The 21,308-nt window shown below is 33.4% G+C and overlaps 1 protein-coding gene across 3 annotated transcripts in view; it reads left to right on the forward strand.

Annotated features, from left to right (window-relative positions):
- Positions 1-21,308, forward strand: part of LOC126885068 (uncharacterized) — a 205,823-nt gene that overhangs the window by 130,860 nt on the left and 53,655 nt on the right. For all 3 annotated transcript variants that reach the window (XM_050651498.1, XM_050651500.1, XM_050651499.1), the window contains one exon: positions 11,729-12,081. In XM_050651498.1, the coding sequence (XP_050507455.1) occupies positions 11,729-12,081 (353 nt within the window). The remainder of the gene's footprint in view (positions 1-11,728; positions 12,082-21,308) is intronic.

Genomic DNA, 21,308 nt, shown 5'->3' on the forward strand with positions numbered 1-21,308 from the left:
ATAATATCGGAGTTATCATAAATGAAAATGTTGTTGAATATCCGTAATTTGAGAAAAACTTTCAATTTTTTGAATTCATATTAGAACATTATTTTAAGTCCAAACAAATTTTCGTAATAACAATTTTCAATAATAACAATTTTCAATCTTGTGAAATATATGTATAAAGATACTTTACTCTTGAGAGAAATTCATATTTTTTGACATCCCTCGTATACTATTGATAAAATTTGATATCAGATGATTGCATCTTAGGTTTTAGACCATGCAGGTTTTAAGCGATGCAACTTTTTATGAAGAATAATTTTTTTCCTAAAATCAATAATAAAAAAGTTTTCCATATGGTTCCAACTTACAGGGACATACCGTATATACTCGTACACTAGTAGTTATTCATTTGTTTTTAACTTTTAATCATATCCAAATATATATTATTCATTTTAATTTTCAAAATATAACGAAATTTTATGACATAATAATAAATCCACTTAAGTAAATATTTGATTATTTTTACTTACATGACTGAAACAGTATATACTTTTACTCAATGATAATCAAAAATTTCGCTTACAAATCATACACCCGAACAGTAAATTTCTGGAATGTAATAGAATAGAATATGTAACTAATATTCTGCATACAAAACCTACTCGAATTCAGTCGCACCCATGATTGAATTAGTATAGCTTTTGTAAAATCGCAGCCAGGATATTCTTTCTACATTTCGCTTTCCTCACGTTTGCCCTGCATAATAAGTAGTAATAACATTTTTGCCCTCTTATCACATGTCCTAAGTACTAAATGTTTCGTTTTTTGCTAGTTAGATGTCTACTATTTCCGCTTCATTTCCTATCCTTCTAGTTACTTCCACCTTTGGCATTCATTAAATCCATGCACTTATTTTGATGCACTTATTTTAATGTCCGTCACGCTTCCAAGCCATAAACAAAAGTAGAGAACACATAACATCGAAGCATCATCCAGTAGGACAGCGTTTCTCAAACTTTTTGAGTCATGTATCACCTACAGTTCCTTTTACTATTTTTGGTACCACTTATAGTTTTACTTAGTACCACTATTTTAGTATAAGACTTACTAAGTACCACTATTTTAATTTTTTTTTGTTTTTTGTACCACCGCAAATAGTGATATGTACCACCAGTGGTACATGTTCCACAGATTGAGAACCGCTGTTATAGGAGAAGCAACAAAACACTAAAAAGTTGAAAACCTAGGAATTTTGTGCAATAGGATGAATTGTCATGCAACTTTTTGCATTCGATTCAGGAGAGTGTCAGGAAAGTTTGAGAACTAAACTGATCTCCACAGATGAAAATTTCCATAAGAGAAATACATTAAAATTGCATCTCGAAGAGGTGGAAAATGAAAAATTTATACTAAACTCAGAAAATACTGAAGGAAATGAGTTCAGCCTTAATACTCGGGGTTTTGGTGGTCGCTGAGCATCAATTTCATGACGGCGATGGTCTCCGTGTTACTTAATGCCCATGGTGGAACTTCGCGCCTGAAGTTTTCTTTTATAACCATTAAAAATCAATCAATAACCATTACTCGGTAGTTTTGGAGGTCGCCGAACACGAATTTCATGACGTCCACCATAGTCTCCGAGGTACCTGATGCCCAGGGTGGAAGTCATCGCCTGGAGTTTTATGTTTTCGTCATTCAAAATTAGTCGATATCCATTACTCGGGTGGTATTGGGGGTCGCTGAGTACGAATTTCATTTAGGCGATGGTTTTAAAATTACCTGGTGCCCAACGTTGAACTCTTAACCTCCACATCCACACTCTCAGTTACAGTATCTTCAATAATCAATTAGATGTTTGATTCTACTGATTAAGTATTCATCACGTATTTAGTTTTTTTCAAGTTATCCTTCAGTCCGTATGTATGACCTCATCCATTATTCATTCAATAATTTGCGTTTTGTAAATGATTGTTGTTATCTGTCATTATTAATGTATAGTCTGCAAAACATAAGTTATTTAAAACTTCCCCGTGTATTGAATCTGAGAACGTTGCTTTCATGATGTAGACATTGAAAAGTAGTGGGGAGAGCACGCAATCCTTGCGGCTCCCCGCCATATTTTGATATATCGAGTCGGGTGTTCTGGTTGTGAGGTGGTAATATTACAATATTATAATTTATAATAATACAGTTCTAATCACTTAGATGTAAGTGTTGTGGGTCAATGGTTGGAGCTACACTTTACAACTACAAGATCAATGACGAACCTGTTACTTTGGATGGGAATTCATAGTTGAATCCAATCAGCTAATATTTACTTTAGTTTATCGTGTCCGGCTTAGAATAGCACGGACACAGAAAAAAACTTACACGGAAAAAAAATAGACATGGAAGTATTGCGAAAAATTGACAAAAAATACGAAATTATAAACACGATAAAAATAAGAAAGTTACAATATCTAGAGCACGTAATTAGGGTACAACGATATGAACTACTAAGATTAATCATACAGGGAAAGATAAGACGAGGTAGGAGTCTAGGAAGCAGGAGAATGTCATGGCTGAAGAATTTAAGGGACTGGTTTAAATACAGTTCCGTGGAACTCCTCAGAGCAGCGGTAGATAGAGTAAAGATAGTGACGATGATATCGAACCTCCGACTAGGAGACGGCACTTAAAGAAAAAGAAGATTGTGTCCGGACCTGTCATTCATAAAATTTCGCCCCAGTTTCGGGCTACGTCGGTTCTGTCTTTGTTGGCGAGCCACAAATCTTCGAAGGTACACCGATGAGGATGTCAGAAGATGTTCCATATTCTGTGTTTCTCAACAGTCAGAGTTCACACCATCTTGTTTTATTTTCCCCCATTTTACCATGTTTGATTTTACTGGATCGACCACCGTTCTTATTCTATCCATAGTTTTCCACGTTTTGACCTCTATGGCAGTGGCGGCCGGTTAGGGTCGGCAGGGTCGGCAGGGTCGGCAGTGCCGACCCACACATTTATATAGATAGATTGTTTTAATATTTGTATCTGTGAAGTAAAAAAAATCTGTCAGATAATACCTACAGCCTAAATTTTATTCATGGTTTTTAATAGGATTTGATCAATCCGAGCGTTAAGTGATCCCTGCGTATAACAGACTTCCCTCAAAAAATGAATGATTCGAGCCATTCATCTGACTTTTCGGCTAGCCGTACTTGCGGTACCTAACTCATCCGTAGCACTCCGTAGCTTGACGATTTACGCGTAAAACTCAACGAAATAACAAGTCGATGAGCAAGCGAACATACATTCTCTCCGTAGGCAGGTACAGCATATTTAAATCTGCCGGTCGGTGTTTCATTTGGCATCGCCAGATCGCAACGGCAGAAGTTGTCAAAAATAATCACGCCTTTTTATGTCGTTTAATTGATATTGTAATTTTTTTAAGTTGTCAGGAATTATCATTTAGTGGACATGATGGATCGAAGCATTTGTTAAAAATCAAAGTAATTATAGAAAAAATAATGAAATTGTTTTAGAAATACTTACTTTCTGATTCGAAGTGTATTCGTAATACAGAATGAACTAATACATATACCTAATCAAATAGTTACATTTTAAATAACTTTATTGGATCTGAGATTTAGAAAACCATTTGCTTTTTGCTGGAAGTAGATGAAACTTCTGATTATCATGTCATTCACAATTATCAATTATTGTTGTTCGATACGGGTTACGTGGTAATATTTATGAGAAGTTTTTAGGTTTTAGAGACGTAAGTAAAAGCAATAACGCAGAATATATTTTGGTGTTTTAAAGAACAGATTAAAATTTTTTGATATCAAAAATAAGTTGGTAGGGCAAACTGGGGCAATCTTCTGACGGCGTTGTTGTGATGTGTGGTGAATTGAATGGTCTCCAGTCAAAAGTTAAAACTACATATTGCATCACAAGCTTTATTTACTCACTATTATGCGCATATAATGAATTTAGTTTTGCGGGTGGGTTGTGATTGCGCGCAGCGGTCAAATACCTCCTGGGGTACTGGAATTTACCTTTAAGAGGGTTGCTGTGATTGCGCGCAACGGAAGGATTAAGGCAGGTAAACAAAACGGTATATTGTGATTGCGCGCAGCGGTACATATCAGCAGCTCTAATACCCGAAAATTAGGTTTGGACCGAAGGGTTAGGTCTTCCTCCTTTGAAAATTGTACTGTATAATATATAATATATATAATATATTAATTGTTTAATTAATTATGTGCAATTAAATAGCTTACATTTACAAAAAAAAATTAAAAATATTAATTATGAAAGAACATTAAAATATGTAACAAATTTGATAGAGATTTAAAAATAAAGAAATATCCAGAATAGAATTTGTTAAAACTATATGTTATAAAGCATGTTCAAATTAAATGTCTACATAAGTACATTATTTAATACAATAAATATTAATTATAAAAGAAACACTATTTAGTTTTTTTTTATTACAACTATTTCAATGTAGTATTCACTTGTTATTATCTTAATTTTTTAAAATTAGCAAAATTTCCGTTCAAAACGAATAAGAAGTAAATAAAACTTCCGTTTACTATAATTTACGACTTTGCGCGCAATCACAGCATACCTTTTTAAAGACGTGCGCGCAATTGCACCATTGGCTTAGACACCTTGTTGAGAACCCTGACCGCTGCGCGCAATTGCAGTCTGCCCAGTTTTGCATGATACGTGTAAAAAAATAAAGAATATCGTCTTTTCTTGCCAGTTTAGCTCACCTAAACGGATTACTGCTTTAGAACAAATTTGTTTCGAAAAAAAAGCGAACAGTTTTTCAGACGCGATGAAATTTTAAATCTCGATTAGTTTTATCTAAGCAGATTATCTCTGGTAGTTTTAGCATCTGTAGCAGATTTTCGTGAACAGCTTTTGGAAGTTTTGATTTTATTATAGAAGGCGACGATTTTGAAATTGGCGATACCTCGATCCGTGAAGCAATTGGTTTGAGAACTTTATTAAATAATTACTCTTTTAATATTCTTTTAAATATTTTTAAGACAGAGTTTGCCCAAGATATTCATTATTGTTCAAAATCAGTCAACTGACATTATTTATTCAGAGAATAGAATACGAAAGCTGGTGTAAAATCTCAGAGATTTTCGTAATTATAGTAGTTTCCAATATATACGCAGTGACATTTTGGATTCGCTTGATATTTCCGAACCATCCCAAAAAAGACAACAACATGATATATCTCTCGAAAAACGGGTAGGTATATATTGAAATTTTGGATACCTACTATATGCAAATAGATACTCGTTTTTCGAATTTTGAAGATTTGCAAATTTTTGACCTCTTTGACGATTCAAAATTTAAAAGTTACCTTCGCCAAAGAATTTCCAAGATATTTATTATAACAAGTTAGGTAATTAAAAATTATGCCGATCCAAATATTTTCAGAAAGTGGGATAAGTTACAAAATATGTATGTATAATTCTATGTAGTAATTGCTCCAATTCATTATAACAAACTGTTCATCAATTTTCTTATCACCACTACCACCAATTTCTGCCTGAAATAAACGGGATTTATCTTGTCTCAAAAGAATCAACACGTATTGTCGAAACACCATGAAACAAGAGAGAATGTCAAGTACATCAAATAAAAAAACAAAAAAAAACAAAATCTCCTATGATGATTTAAGCCTTTTAGTTTGATGGTATACCTATATGAGGAGACAAAAAAACCTTGCCGACCCTGTCTCCAAGACCACGAGCCGCCACTGCTCGATGGACTGGCCAGTTTATTGAACCTTCGGAAAAGGAAAATACTCAGGCGCATTTTACATTGTTCCAAGGAATTTTTCCTGAATTTTAGTCGCTTTCGTGGTGTTCGAGCTTCATATAGGGCATGCAGCTCGTCCGCGATCTGTATAATTTCCTCTATGTTTTCATACTTCCCGTTGGCTTTCTGAGTATGCTGTTCCTAGTTGTTACTTTCCCTCTCGTTCTTATACACTCTTGGCTGTAGGTGAAGGATCGGTCCAGTGTTAATCCAAGATATACAGGTGGGTCTGTGTATTCTAATAAATTACCATTCCACGCCATTTGGAGTTTTCGTTTGGCTTCCTTTGCGCGATGGTGGACGGCGTAGACGTGGGTTTTAGTGGGATCGGGTCTCAGGGAATTCGGCAGTTATTACGCTGTCATTGTTTTTAAGGTAGTTTCGAGTTTCTCCTCCACTTTTTCAAAACTATTTCCTTGAGCACATGTTGCGAGATCGTCAGCATAGATGTAGTGCTTGGTAGTTGGCGTAGGTTGGCCGTTTGTATACAGGGTGAGTCACCACTAACGGGACGGAAGATTACAGCGAAATGGTAAAAGATTTGAAAATAATTTTAAATTAGTAGTTTGTAATTTGATAAAATCTACATTCTAAAATTATTTTGAAATATACAGGGTGTCCCAATAAATGGCGGCGTATCAAAGTTATATTTTTTCTTATGGAACACCCTATATTTTATTGCATTTGTTAATTGTCCGCAAAAAATAAGGTATAGTTTCATAAGGCTTCCCTATATCTATGTACGGAGTGTTCTGAGTTATGTTGACTTTTCTTAAAATGTAAAGTTTTAAAAGAAAGCTTATTCTCAAGGTATTTAAGAAATTATAAAAAAAATACTTTTATATTTAAGTATTTGAATATTGGTTGAATATATTATATATATATATTTTATTATTTTATTATTTTATTATATATATATTATATATATATATATATATACATTACACATATATTTACAGGGTGTTAAAAATTTACAGTTTCATTATTAGATTATTCAATGTGTCATATGATTCTTATTTTAAATGGAACACCATGTATGCTGATAAATAAATATACTAAACAATTTTACCTCTTTCGAATGGTATATGGATGTCCTATATCTAGGTCTCATAGTTTTTGCGTAATTTACAATTATTTAAATTCTTAATCTGTAAATCGATTTTAAAACAAAAGATGTAGTTAATTAATGACATTGTATGACATGGTCACCTTATGAGAGTATGGTCTGGTTTTTATTTTATAATTAATGTATTCCGTGATTGATTATTACACATTTATTTACAGGGTGTTCAAAATTTACAGTTTCATTATTGGATTATTTAATGTGTCATGATGCTTATTTTAAATAAAACACCATGTATATTAATAAATTATTGTAGTAAGCACAGGTTTCTCTTTTAAATGGTATAGGGATGTTCTATAACTAGGAGTCATAGTTTTTGCGTGTTACAATTTTCTTAAACGGTAAATTGATTTTAAAATAATATTTATAGTCACTCTCGATTTTTAAACAGTACGAAATAAAGGTTTGTTTACTGTATCATAATGAAATGAAAATTATGTCTATTTACTAGACCATTATTATGAAAAGTAGAAATATTGGTCTGTATACAATACATTAAAAAAATCAAGATCTTCTACAAAGTCTAAAGTCCATAAACGATAAGTTAAATATTTATCATAATCCTGTTTGGTCTAATACTGGTGCAGTTGAGTTTAATACGGATAATAATGGTTTCTCTTAAGTATTCTAACAGTCGTTTGATAGATTTACAATTCACCCGAAATTTTTTCTTTACTAGTATTTGGGTTTTCCGTAACAGAAAGCAGGACATCATGCTCCTTGACGTCGTCACAAATAACTGGTTTATTTTTATTTAACTTTGCGTATGCAACATTACCAGTAGCACGGAATCTATTGAAATCTCTCAAAAACGTCCTTTTTTGGGTGTCTTCTATCAGGATACTTTTGAGCGTAAACTTAAGAAGGTAAGATACAATTTTGCAAACACTCCCCATATGCAATGTAAGTACCATGTCTACTTTTTCGTAGATTATTCATTTTTTAGGAACAATTAAATTTGAATTTCATACACGGATGTTTATATTTTTGATAATTACCAGACCGTACTGTCGGAAAATGACGATGTCATACAATGAGATACATCTTTTGTTTTAAACTCGATTTACAGATTAAGAATTTAAATAATTGTAAATTACGCAAAAACTATTAGACTTAGGTATAGGACATCCATATACCATTCAAAAGAGGTGACTCCGTTTAGTATAATGGTGTATTAATATACATGGTGTTCTATTTAAAATAAACATCATATGTCACATTGAATAATCAAATAATGAAACTGTAAATTTTTAACACCCGTAAATAGTTGTGTAATAATTAATTATGGAATACATTCAACCAATATCCAACTATTTAGATGTAAAAGTATTTTTTTCATATTTTCTTAAATAACTTGAGAATAAGCCTTCTTTTAAAACTTTACATTTTAAGAAAAGTCACCATAACTCAGAACACTCTGTACATAGGTATAGGGAAGCCTTATGAAACTATACCTTATTTTTTGCGAAAAATTAAAAAATGCAACAAAACATAGGGTATTCCATAAGAAAAAATATAACTTTGATACGCCGTCATTTATTGGGACACCCTGTATATTTCAAAATAATTTTAAAATGTGGATTTTATCAACTTACACACTACTAATTAAAAAAATTTTTCCAATCTTTTACCATTTCGCTGTAACCTTCCGACCCGTTAGAGGTGACTCACCCTGTATATATTGAAGAGCATTGGTGCTAAAACACTTCCCTGGGGGAGGCCATTCTTTTGAACTCTCCACCTAGTTACTTTTCCCTCCAGCATAACGAATAAACATCTGTTTTGCAGTAAGGAATATACGACCTTTTCCAAAAGGTGGTCATTGAGAGTGTCATATAATTTGCGGAGCGTTATTTTGTGCCTTACTGTGCCATAGGCTGCTGTCAAATTAACGAAAGCAGCCCCTGTTATAAGCCTTTCTTCAAAGCCCTTTTCAATGTGTTCTGTTAGTGTGCGGACTTAACCGGTAGTCCTGTGTATATTTCTGTACGTTAGAATTGAAAGGGCGGTAGTCCATTTTTACAGTAAATGGAGATATGCAGCCAATAATACACTTAAAGGTGTAATCTTTCGAATGGTGGTTAATAGGTGGTTGTACAGGCAATATTACTAAAATTTCAAGTCGGATATCCACTGTGAAATTTGTTGCAAAAAGCCCTATGTGGTACACCGGTCTTTTTTGCATGACACACTGATTGTTAAAAACACGGTAGTCCAATCTCTATGGACAACCGCCTGTCAGCTGTGTAAATATTGAGGTTATAAGCTAATGTTTTTGCATGGTTTATAGGTAAAAGTAACTTTTTCTGTATCGAGATTAATGTGATAATAAATAACAACCAAAAATGTCTGAATCAAGAGCAAAGAAGATGGTTCTACTGAGTTCAATCTTCATTTCAAGCCCCCTAACATTGATACATGTGACACCAGTGACAGTTTTGAAAATAAGCGAAAAGAGGCATATCCTAATGTTGAAGATATTTTAAAGAAAAAAGCAGATCATTTGAATGACGCAGATAACAGATACAAGTTAAAAAGGCAGGATAAGACAAGATGCAAGCAGAATTTAAAAGAAGTCGTAGCAATGATGGATTTGCAAAAATGCCTCCCTACACCTATGTTAACTAATGGATAATCGTTTGATTTAAAGCAGTTGTGGATCTTTAATATTACCGTCTATAATGATAGTACTGCCGAAGGTTCATGCTTCATGTGGGACGAGTCTATTGCAAAAAAGGGAGGCAACGAGATAGCTTCCGCTGTAATAACGTGGTTAAAAAATTTACCTTCTTCAACAGAAGAGGTAACATTTTGGTCAGCCAACTGCTCTGGCCAAAACCGAAATTTTTTTTTATTTTGTATGTATATGTCCATAACACCTCGGTAGTTAGAATTCATCGTAAATATTTACTCAAGGGGCATACACACAACGAAGCAGACACAATACATACACTAATTGAGAGGAAGAAGAAAAGACTGCCTACTATGAATATTTCTGTACCTCATGAATGGGCCCAGTTTATAAGGACCTGCAGTTTGTTAAAAACATTTATTGTTTATGAGATGAATACAAGTGACTTTTTAACTTTGAAAAAATGGGCAAAGAATCGACAAGCCCGTTTGTGAGTCGGAAACGGAACACAGACAATGAACCCTTTCTATCCTCTAAAATTGTGCACTTGAAAGTCGAAAGAGACCACCCTGGCATTATGTTTTATAAAACAACATTTTCCCAGGAAAATTTTAAATCTGTCAATTAAAAAAAAATGAGAAGTTCTCTCGATGATCTCCTACCAAAAACATTGGAACAAATAAAAATGAAAATTCAATTCCAATTGATAGTTCAAAATATAACCACCTAATGGAATTGCTAGAATGTATACCTTCTATTTACCATTCCTACTATAAATCTTTAAAAACAACAAAAAATAAAGCTGTCGTTAACGAAAATAATTCTTCATGTTCCGAAGATGATTAAATGTTTTTTAATTTAAGATTTATATTATTTTTGTAATGTTAAGTTCTGATTATAACGTTCTTTCCTAATAAAATTATACCAAAAGGGCGGCTGTCCTTATTTTTTTATTGATATAGTACCACAGAATTATTTCAATACAAAACACCTTAAGGCCGATTATGTTACTGTAAAATAAAATAAAAAGCATGCTTTACCACTTTCCTTTAAATCTTAAAGCTGCAACATCATTTGATGATTTTAAAAACATTTAAAATTAAGAGCACTAATTTTGATCTACTGCAAAACAAACTGAAAGTGAATTCCGCCCTTTTAATTCTAACGTACAGATTTGTATTTTGCACCAGTATAGTACCTCGTATAGTTATAGTGTCCTATAGTTACTAGACTGCTCCGCAGTCAACCGTTTCTTAGCTAAAATGGTCAGTTAATAGAGGGTTTCGTATGTTCTCATTAGTTCTTTGGACTCACTGGACATCCCGGGAAAATATTGTCGTCTACTTCCTCTAGGAATAGCTTTTCTAGATACATTTTTATTGCCTCTAGAAATTTTTCGTAGTTTTCTACTTTTGGTTCAACACGTAGCAGCTCAAAATCAAGCATGTTTGCATACTTTTGCCAGGTTGCCTTTTTAAAGTTAAATCTCCTTCTGAGTGGAATGACTTGTAGTCTGACAATTTTATGGTCTATGCCGAGTTTTTGGTATGAAGCCTTATACTACTTTGGTACATCGGTCTTCGGGGTCATTACTTTAAAAACAGATATCCGGGTTATATCCTCTTCTCCAAACTTTGCTGTGAAAAGGAGGTGAATGTTTAGTATCATGGATTAGCGTGAGGAAACTCGTTTCAGCCCATGCTTCTACAGTGTTTCCATTTGCGTGCGATTCTGCATATCCCTAGGGTAAACTGTGACTGTTAAAGTCTTCCAGTATAAACTGAGGGTTGTGATTGGAAGTTAGTTGGGGATGAAAATATAGAAGGCTAGTTTTGGGGGCTTGCATACCGAGGTTACTATGCATTTTCCGATCTTAGTGGTTGCTATCTCTATTCAGTTTACATTCGTTGTTCCCACAGATGAGACAGACTATGGTTTGAGTTCTCACAAAAGTCGCGCCCCCATGCTTATTGTGTGTTATCTGTGTGACGCCGTCAGTAGTGTTTATTATTTTGTGGTTCAAGTGGCACTATTAAGTGCACCAGTAATATACAAGGTCTGGCAGTTAGATGGTGGACATTTCATCGATATATACATAATATAGTTATATTCATTAAACTGTTCTTATATTTACATATTGGTCTCACTACTTTCAGATACTGTCGCAATGGAGTGTATGGTAATTCTGCACCTTCTTGTACAGACATTAAGCAAAAGTCTGTGTACGTCTCTAATACATTATACAAATCCAAACCAAAAATAGAACATGCACCGACGACAACAACTAGAAGTAGGATTACCACACCAAAATCTGAAATTACATCAAAAGAGCCAACTCCTATTCCAACTATTAAGAACGAAATAAAAATGATATGTTATTACGCTAGATGGATGGCATATAATGGCTCACATCTAGAAGATTTTGAGCCTAGGTTATGCACACATTTAATATACGAGCATATTGGCCTTAGTTCAAGCGGAGAGTTGGATCTGAAGGAAAGTGGACTAGGTAAGGTATTTAGTATGAAACTTTATAATTATAGCACAACAAAAATGATTATTACATCTCATATTGCCAATGATATCATACACAAAATTCAACTCTATATTGGTTGAACTAGCATGGAGAAATGCTGGTTCAACTAGCATGGGGATAGTCATGATGTGATCTTCTTCTTCTTGTGCCACTCCTATCGGACATTGGAAATCATCAAGGCTATCCTTACCTTGCTTACAGCTGACCTAAAGAGTTCCTTAGTGGTGCATTCAAACCACTCTCTCAAATTCCGCAACCATTTTTCATTACATTATATTTTGAAATAATGCGTATTTATGTCCTTTCGTTTTCTTCACTTTTTTTGTCGTTAAGGTACTAGTACACTTTAGAAGACCTAAATAATTATTTTTTCAATAATTTTTTCTCAGAACCTTTATTCTAAATGAACAAAACACTGTTTACATATTAATATCTAACTCTTAGAGAGTACAAAAAATATATATTTTTTTATTTATGCTCGTACACTAATATTGTAGAGGGCGCAAAAGTCGAGGTTTCAAAACATGATGGCGGACAGTTAATCTCAGGATTGGAATATCTGAAACAAAAAAATCGAACTGCATTTGAAAAAGGAAGTTTTCTTACCTGACAGTTTACTACAATTTGACCAAAAAATAAAAAATAAATATTTTTTAACCCATGATAAACTGAAGAAAACCGGGGAAATTTTTCAAGCTTCGTAAAATATTTTCTTTGCGGAATTTTTTACTAAAGGCGGTAAATTGTCTCGTAAGAAGCCTTCCTTTTTCAAACGACGTACGATTTTTTTGTTTCAGAGATTCCAATCCTGAGATTAACTGTGCGCCATCGGAACTACTTTTTTTTGAGGCCTCGAGTTTGGTGCCCTCTACAATATTAGTGTATTTGCATAAATAAAAAAAGATATATTTTTTGTATTGTCTAAGAGTTAGTTATTAATATGTAAAAAGTTTTATGTTCATTTCTACTAAAGGTTCTGAGAAAAGAAATCTTCAAAAAATGCTTATTTTTCGTCTTCTAAAGTGTACTAGTACTTTAACAAAATTTCTGGGTCTTTTCGTATCTTTCGTATTACTTCAAGGTTTGTGACTCTTTCAATCCAACTTATCTTCAGCATTAGACGGTAGCACCACATCTCAAAACTTTCAATATTTTTTATGTTATTCTTTTTGATAGTCCAGGCCTCTACACCGTATTATAGCGTGTTAAATAAGTAGCCTATTAGCATTCTTGATCGTAGAGGGATGGTTATATCTCTGTTTCAGAAGAATTTTCTCATCTTTATGAAGGTGGCTCTGGAAATTTCGATACGTCTTTTTATTTTATTGTTTTGGTCTCCAGTTTCGTTTCCAGTTACCAAGTATTTGTAACTTGATACTTTTTCAATTTGAATGCCGTTTATAATAATATATGCTGGTTGTGTCATGTTTTTACTGAATACCATATACTTGTTTTTTTTTTTTATATTGATGTTTATGCCATAATTGTTGCAAGCAATATTTATTTATGTTTGTAAGTAGTCGTTGTAATTACTCTACTATTCTTGCAACTAGTACAGTGTCGTCCGCGTGTCGAATATTATTTAAAACCTCTCCATTGATTACAATTCCTTTGTTTGCTTGCAAAAGGGCTTCCTGGCAGAAGCTTTCACTATATGCATTAAATAGCAGTGGTAACAAAATGCATACGTGTCGTACTCCTTTATTTATTTATATTGTTTGTGATATCTCTTTTTTATGTTAGCTTTTTGATTCCAATCTAGATTGAGAATTATTCGATGATCTTTATTACCTATGTCCTTTCTTTCAAGAATGTCTCCTAGCTTATCGTGGCGTACTCTAAAGAATTAAAAATTAAAGAATTAAAGAATAAAAAAGAATTAAAAACCTAAATCTAAAATCTTGATTTTAAAAGTTGAATCCTTTCAGATCTTCTTAACTGTGGAAGATCATTACGTTCTCTAACAGCAGGTTCATTAATGGGTACCGCAGCAGGTTCATTAATGGGTACCGGTTCATTATCAGGATGATTAGGTTCTATCATTGGATCTACATTTTCGTTGATAAGATTTGGGTATAAATGGACTGGAGGTTGGAGAGATGGTAGAAGATGCAGGGGGGGTTCTTGATACTGTGGCTGATAATGAATTACTTCTGGTTCGTTTACAAAGGTTACATTCTTTTTAGGTACCATGGTTTTACGAATTTGGTCAATGTGACGTTTTAAACAATAGCAATCATCAAGTTGAACTTGGTAATGTAACAATCCATACTTTTTGACAATTGTGACAAATTTCCAAAGTTCCTGGTTACCTTGGTAATACCGTACTTGTACTCTCCCCCCCACATTTCATTGTCTTGCACCATTGGGTTGATTTTCTGATCTGCTAAGTTTTGGTGGACGTAGTGCGTCGAGTTTGATTCTTAAACATTTGTTCAGGTATATTTCAGCTGGTGATTTTCCACAGGAAAGTGGTGTCGCTCTATATTTTAAAAGAATTTTTTCTAAAGAAGATGAAGGTTAATTGATAGAAGCTCTAGAAAAACAGTCGACGTTAACGTGATCAGAAGATGTTCTGTATTCGACTTCGTAATCAAATTCTGATAAAAATGATGCATATCGAAGTAGTCTAGCAGAAGTCATTGAAGGTAATTTTTAATTTTGATGAAAAATTCTCGTTAGAGGGCTGTTATCAGTGATGAGTTTAAAGTTACGCCCAAAAAGATACATGAAGAAGTGATTTACTGAAAACATAATTACAAGTGCGTCTCTGTCTAACTGACTATAATTTTGTTCATATTTGGTAAGATATCTTGAAGCAAATGCGATAGGTCTTTCGATCCCATCAATAACATGAGATAATATCCCTGCAACACCGGTTGGACTTGCACCACAAGCTAATACTACGGACAAACTTGGATCATATGGAATTAAAACTTGAAACTCGCAAGGTAATTTGTTGAAAGCTGTTTCACATGAATTATTCCAAATAAATTTTTCTCTTTTCTGTAAAAGTTTCCGTAGAGGGTACGTTTTAGTTGAATCATTAGGAATTAATCGGGTATAATACATTACCATACCAAGAAACCTTCGAACTCCATCCACATCTGTGGGTCGTGGCATATCAAGAATAGCTTGAATCTTTTTTGGAGACTTTAAAATTTCGTTGTGCTTGGTAAAATGACCAAGATATTCTATACTGGTGTCGAAAAAAGCACACTTTTTGCGATTAAGGTGTAGATTGAACATTTTTAGTCGTTGAAGGCATGCGTCAAGATTTTGTCGACATTCTTGTTTACTTGATCCATGAACAATTATGTCATCAAAGTATGAGTGAGTTTTTGATAGACCAGATAGAATTAGATCAATAATTCCATTGAACTCTGAAGGGGCAGTTTTAATTCTAAAAGACAGTCGATGCATTCGATATGTTCCTCGATGTGTTGATATAGTTTGGATAATACTGCTCTCTTCGTCTACTGCTAAATGAAGATATGCTTTGAACAGATCCAATCGACAAAAATATCGTGAATCTTTTAAGCTGTTCAATATATCTTCGATTTTTCTGATTGGATAGTTTGCGGACACAATTCTCTCATTAACACCAATTTTGTAATCTACACAAAGTCTCACAAGCTTTTGGAATAACAACCGGTGGTGAACCCCAATCACTATGGTTGACTTTCGATATAATTCCTTAAGCTACTAAGTTGTCAAGTTCTTTCTCAGCTTTCTCCCTAAGTGCATACGGTACATCTCGTTCTTTAAAACAGACTGGCTTGGCATTTTTACGCAGTTGCAAATTTACTTTAAAATTTGATACAAGTCCAATTGATTCTTCAAATATGTCTGAATATTTGTGAACAAATTCTTCTTCATTAGCCGGTATATTTTTGATTTGTCTGATTCCTGTTGAGCTATCGATGTCTTGAAGGTTAATGTTTAAATGTCTTATCCATACACGCCCTAATAAGGAGTCTAATTCATCAGGAACTACGTGAAATTCTTCTGTTGAAATTTTATTTTGATACTGTATTGATGTTTTTGCTTTCCCCAGGGGATAAAATACGTTTTTTGTGTATGATCTAAAGCCAATATCGGGTTTTTGAAGTGGTAAATAAAGATCTAGTTCTTTAAATTTTGATTCTGAGATGAGTGTAAATCCTGCTCCAGAATTAACTTTAAATGTTGCCGGTTTGTTTTTAATAAGGACTGTCACATAAAACTTTTGAGATATAAAGGAAAGATTCCTCTCATTGGCTGTATACCATAATAATAAACTTACTAAGGAAGTTATATTTCACTTGTAGGTAAATGATATAAATTTATTAAAATTTTTATCTAAAATGATCCAAATTGGATTGAAGTGGGTATATCTATAGTACATAAATCACACAAACGTTTTCGGACCAATCAGTCCATCATCAGGTAGAAACCTAAAATAAGCAAACTACTGTACTAAAAAGGCCAAGATGAAATTTTGACTGTTTGAAAGTTAGGAAAATTTAAACATGTGGTTACTTACTTTAAATCCAAAGTAGTTAGAACTAGCTACATAGTTAGGTCAAAAGATCTTAATATTACAATAACTAGGCCATTTCGGCTACAACAATGTCGATAATAAGTCGATGTTTAAATAATTTAGAAGTGTAGTGGTATTATAGTGTGGTCTTCATCTTGGCTTCAAACTGACAGACTGAAATATGACTGAAATATGAATATATGAAATATTCGTTCAATGTCATATTTCAGTCTGTCAGTTTGAAGCCAAGATGAAAACCACACTATAGTACCATTACATTTCTAAATTCTTTAAACATCGACTTATTGTCGACATTGTTGTAGCAGAAATGGCCTAATTGTAGGCCTAATTGTAATATTAAGGTCCTTTGACCTAACTATGTAGCTAGTTCCAAATACTTTGGATCTAAAGTAAGTAACCATATGTTTTAATTTTCCTAACTTTCAAACAGTCAAAATTTCATCTTGGCCTTTTTAATACAGTGGTTTGCTTATTTTAGGTTTCTACCTGATGATGGACTGATTGGGCCGAAAACGTTTGTGTGATCTTTGTACTATAGATGTACCCACTTCAATTCAATTTGGATCATTTTAGATAAAAAATTTAATAAATTTATATACCATTTACCTACAAGTGAAGTTTTACTTCTTAGTTAGTTTAAAAAACTTTTGACCATCCATGTAAGATTGATTTTCATAAATATCTACAATTATATTAATGCCAAAAAATTTCCTCTGGTTCTGTATCGCTGGTTGATGGTTGATATTCATTAATTAGATGATGGGTCGAGTTAGTTTTATCTTTGTTTGCTAAATGCGTTGAAATACAGACTGAAATGACGTGACCATATTTTTTACAACCTTTGCACTGAAGTCGTTGAGGATTGATTTTACAGTTTTTAACAAGATGTTTCTGACCACATCGTAAACATCGATTGTCTATCCCCAATTCTTGAAAATTGATTCTTGATCTAGAGTGGGAACGCTTCCTAAAGACGCTGAATTTGTTTTCTGTCTAGATTGATTAATTTGGTTGATATTTTAAATAATTGTTACTTGATGAAAATTCTTTACTGGCGATAATTGAAGATTCTAAGATTAAAGCCTTTTCTTCCAATTTTTCAAGTGATTTTTCATTGGATTCCAGAAGACGTTCTCTAATTAAATTATCTTTGATGCCTCGAATAAACTGAGCTCGTAAAAAATGTTCAGAAATGTTTGCCTGACATTTGCACGTAGAGATAAATTTACATTCAAGAGTAGCTTGTATTAGAGCAGTAGTATATTCTGAAATTGACTGATTTCCCTGTTGATATAAGGAAAGAAATTTATGCTGCAACAAAAAAATATTTTTCTTTGGATTCAGAGTTGCAGAGTCAATAGAATTCAATAGTAACTCTAAAGCAAATTTTGTTCATCAACATTTTCGAATAGAGGTATAAAATGATTAGTATTATTTGAATTGGAAGTACTTGCCAAAATTTTATGCAATTGATCTAAAATTTCTTGGTTTACCATCATAAATTGTTTAAATTGATCTAGATCCATTTTTGATATGTAATTTAAAAATCTGGTTATTCACTGATTTACCTCGTCGTCAATTTATTATATATTCAGATTGAATAAGTAGAATATTTCGATAAATATATTTTGACAAGTAATTAAATATGAACTGACATAACTATATATAACTGGGATGGCCAAACTCCTTAAGTCCGAGCCATTTTTCAAAATTTGAAATTATTCGGGAGCCACAATTAAACAATTAAATAAAAAGTAGTGTAAAAAAATGGATTAAATTTTTCTCTTACTGTTTAGACTACATGAATTTTAAAGTGAAATAAATTGGTTCAATTCGTTGTTTCAACTATGCCAATAAATCTACAAGTAGCCTTTACTAATTCAGGATATTTCGATTTTTCGTCATCCTTCCATCTTTTTCTGGGACGGCTTACTTATCATCTACCGTCTCTCAAAAAACACTGTCTTTAACACTCTGTGTTCCTCTTATTTTACCACATGACCTGCCCATTTTATCTTAGCTTTTATATGTCTGACGATGTTTTCAGTACCATACACAGTCACCAATTCAACATTACGTTACTTTCTCCACTCTCCTGTCAATTCATCACTTTGAGGGCCAAATATCATTTTGAGAACTTTCCTTTCAAACACCAGCAGCTTATCTATTTTCCGCTGATGTAGACTCCATGTTTCACTTTCATATGTAAAAAGTGGTCGAATAATTTTGGAATGTACAGTCTTTTAAATTTTCTTTTTAGCAACTTGGATCTTAATAATGATGATAGGGAGTATAATGCTTTATTCCACGCAGCTATCCTTGCTGAGACCTCTTTCATTGTGGTTGTCATCTGTGATTGCCGCCGCTAGATATTTAAACTCTTTTACTACTTCGAAGTTGTGGTCATTAATAGTTATGTTCTGCTTAACTCTTAAGCAATTCAGGACATTTTGAAACACAAAAATTGTAATTCAGTTACCTTTATTGAGAGCCACAAATAATTCTTCAAAGAGCCACATGTGGCTCGCGAGCCACAGTTTGGCCAACCCTGATATATAACATAACATAACAACTACTATAAATAGAGGAGGGTACTATAAGTACCTAGCCCTTTTATGAACCCCATCTGTGTATTACTAATATCTGACTCCAACTTTTGATAACCTCGGTTTTGGATGATTTTTAGAAATATCTTTAGTAGATGCTCATTAAAGATATTGTTCGATGTTCTGAACATTCTTTTGCATTGTATTTCTTTGGCAGTGTAACGAATGTAGACAACAGTCACTCTTGAGGTATAATCCCAGTATTGTATATTGTGTTGTAAGTGCAATACTATACCTATTGATTCATGTTGTGTGATGCCGGGAGTTAATCCAGAAATATTTCTGACATCTCATCAATTTTTATAATATAATGTAATCTAAAAGACTAAGTTTTTCAACCTAATAAAAATATTTGTAAATTAAATATTTTTAAAAGATTTTTAATTGAAAAACTTTATTGGCCCATTTCCTGGTGACAACCTCCAAGGCTTCTACAATATGCAAGCCAAATGGATGCTGCAGTGAAGACTAAAGGGAAGGAATTCTACACTATGCAATTCACAACCCCCGTCTGCAGCGTGGTAAAGTTCCAACGGAAAATGGACCTAGTTACTCTATAGGAGCAATACTAATATAAAAATAAAAATGTATACCATTTTTATTCATTCAGTTGCGGTGCGAAACCAAAATTGTCTTAATTTTTACTCAGATCAGAAAGTGCAGCCAGCACTCTTATCGACGATTTCACCTCTTGTTAGAGGTTCATCAGAGACTGCATAGGCTGCTTTTCTCTGGCCCAGGTAAAAATTTTCGACATATCCATCTCCCACCGCAACTGACGCGATGGTAGTAGGTGCCTAGCGGCATCTGCTAAATAAAAGACTAAGTTTTTCAACCTAATAAAAATATTTGTAAATTAAATATTTTTAAAAGATTTTTAATTGAAAAACTTTATTGGCCCATTTCCTGGTGACAACCTCCAAGGCTTCTACAATATGCAAGCCAAATGGATGCTGCAATTAAGACAGTTTTGGTTTCGCACCGCAACTGAATGAATAAAAATGGTATACATTTTTATTTTTATATTAGTATTACTCCTATAGAGTAACTAGGTCCATTTTCCGTTGGAACTTTACCACGCTGCAGACGGGGGTTGTGAATTGCATAGTGTAGAATTCCTTCCCTTTAGTCTTCACTGCAGCATCCATTTGGCTTGCATATTGTAGAAGCCTTGGAGGTTGTCACCAGGAAATGGGCCAATAAAGTTTTTCAATTAAAAATCTTTTAAAAATATTTAATTTACAAATATTTTTATTATGTTGAAAAACTTAGTCTTTTATTTAGCAGATGCCGCTAGGCACCTACTACCATCTCGTCAGTTGCGGTGGGAGATGGATATGTCGAAAATTTTTACCTGGGCCAGAGAAAAGCAGCCTATGCAGTCTCTGATGAACCTCTAACAAGAGGCGAAATCGTCGATAAGAGTGCTGGCTGCACTCTCTGATCTGAGTAAAAATTAAGACAGTTTTGGTTACGCACCGCAACTGAATGAATAAAAATGGTATACATTTTTATAATGTAATCTATTTATAACTTTAAAACAATTTAAGGGTTTGTACCCATATATCTTGGTGGCTGAAAACATGTAATGTGAGCTGTGATAAACACTGATGACGGAAGATGACGGAATCTTAATTCTAAAAACGTTCTAAAACATTCCGAAATTTTACTATTTTTTGTGATTTATGGTATACAGCCAGCTACAGGAATATATTTTCCTGGTGAGTTTTAAAAGAATAAATACAGCTCCAATGACAATCTCAGTAAGATAGCGTTATTAGAAAGAGCACTGGCTATATCCACGAAACAAGGGGATGAACAGCTCTGATAGTGCCCAGGTGATTAAAAAGTAGAGTGCGTCTAAATTTTACGTCTAATAGTCTAATTCTTATAAGACAAAACCTACACGAAAATAGTTTTGGAAGAGTATAGATCAACAAAATTGTTTCAAAACCATTTAAGTCAAAATCTGATTTAAGACAAGTCTCTGTTCTTTCGCTTATATTATTTACCATAGCGATGGCTTAGTGTGAAAACCTCGTATCTCATTA

The sequence above is a fragment of the Diabrotica virgifera genome, chromosome 5 (genome assembly GCF_917563875.1).
Source record: "Diabrotica virgifera virgifera chromosome 5, PGI_DIABVI_V3a".
Taxonomy (NCBI): Eukaryota; Metazoa; Arthropoda; class Insecta; order Coleoptera; family Chrysomelidae; genus Diabrotica; species Diabrotica virgifera.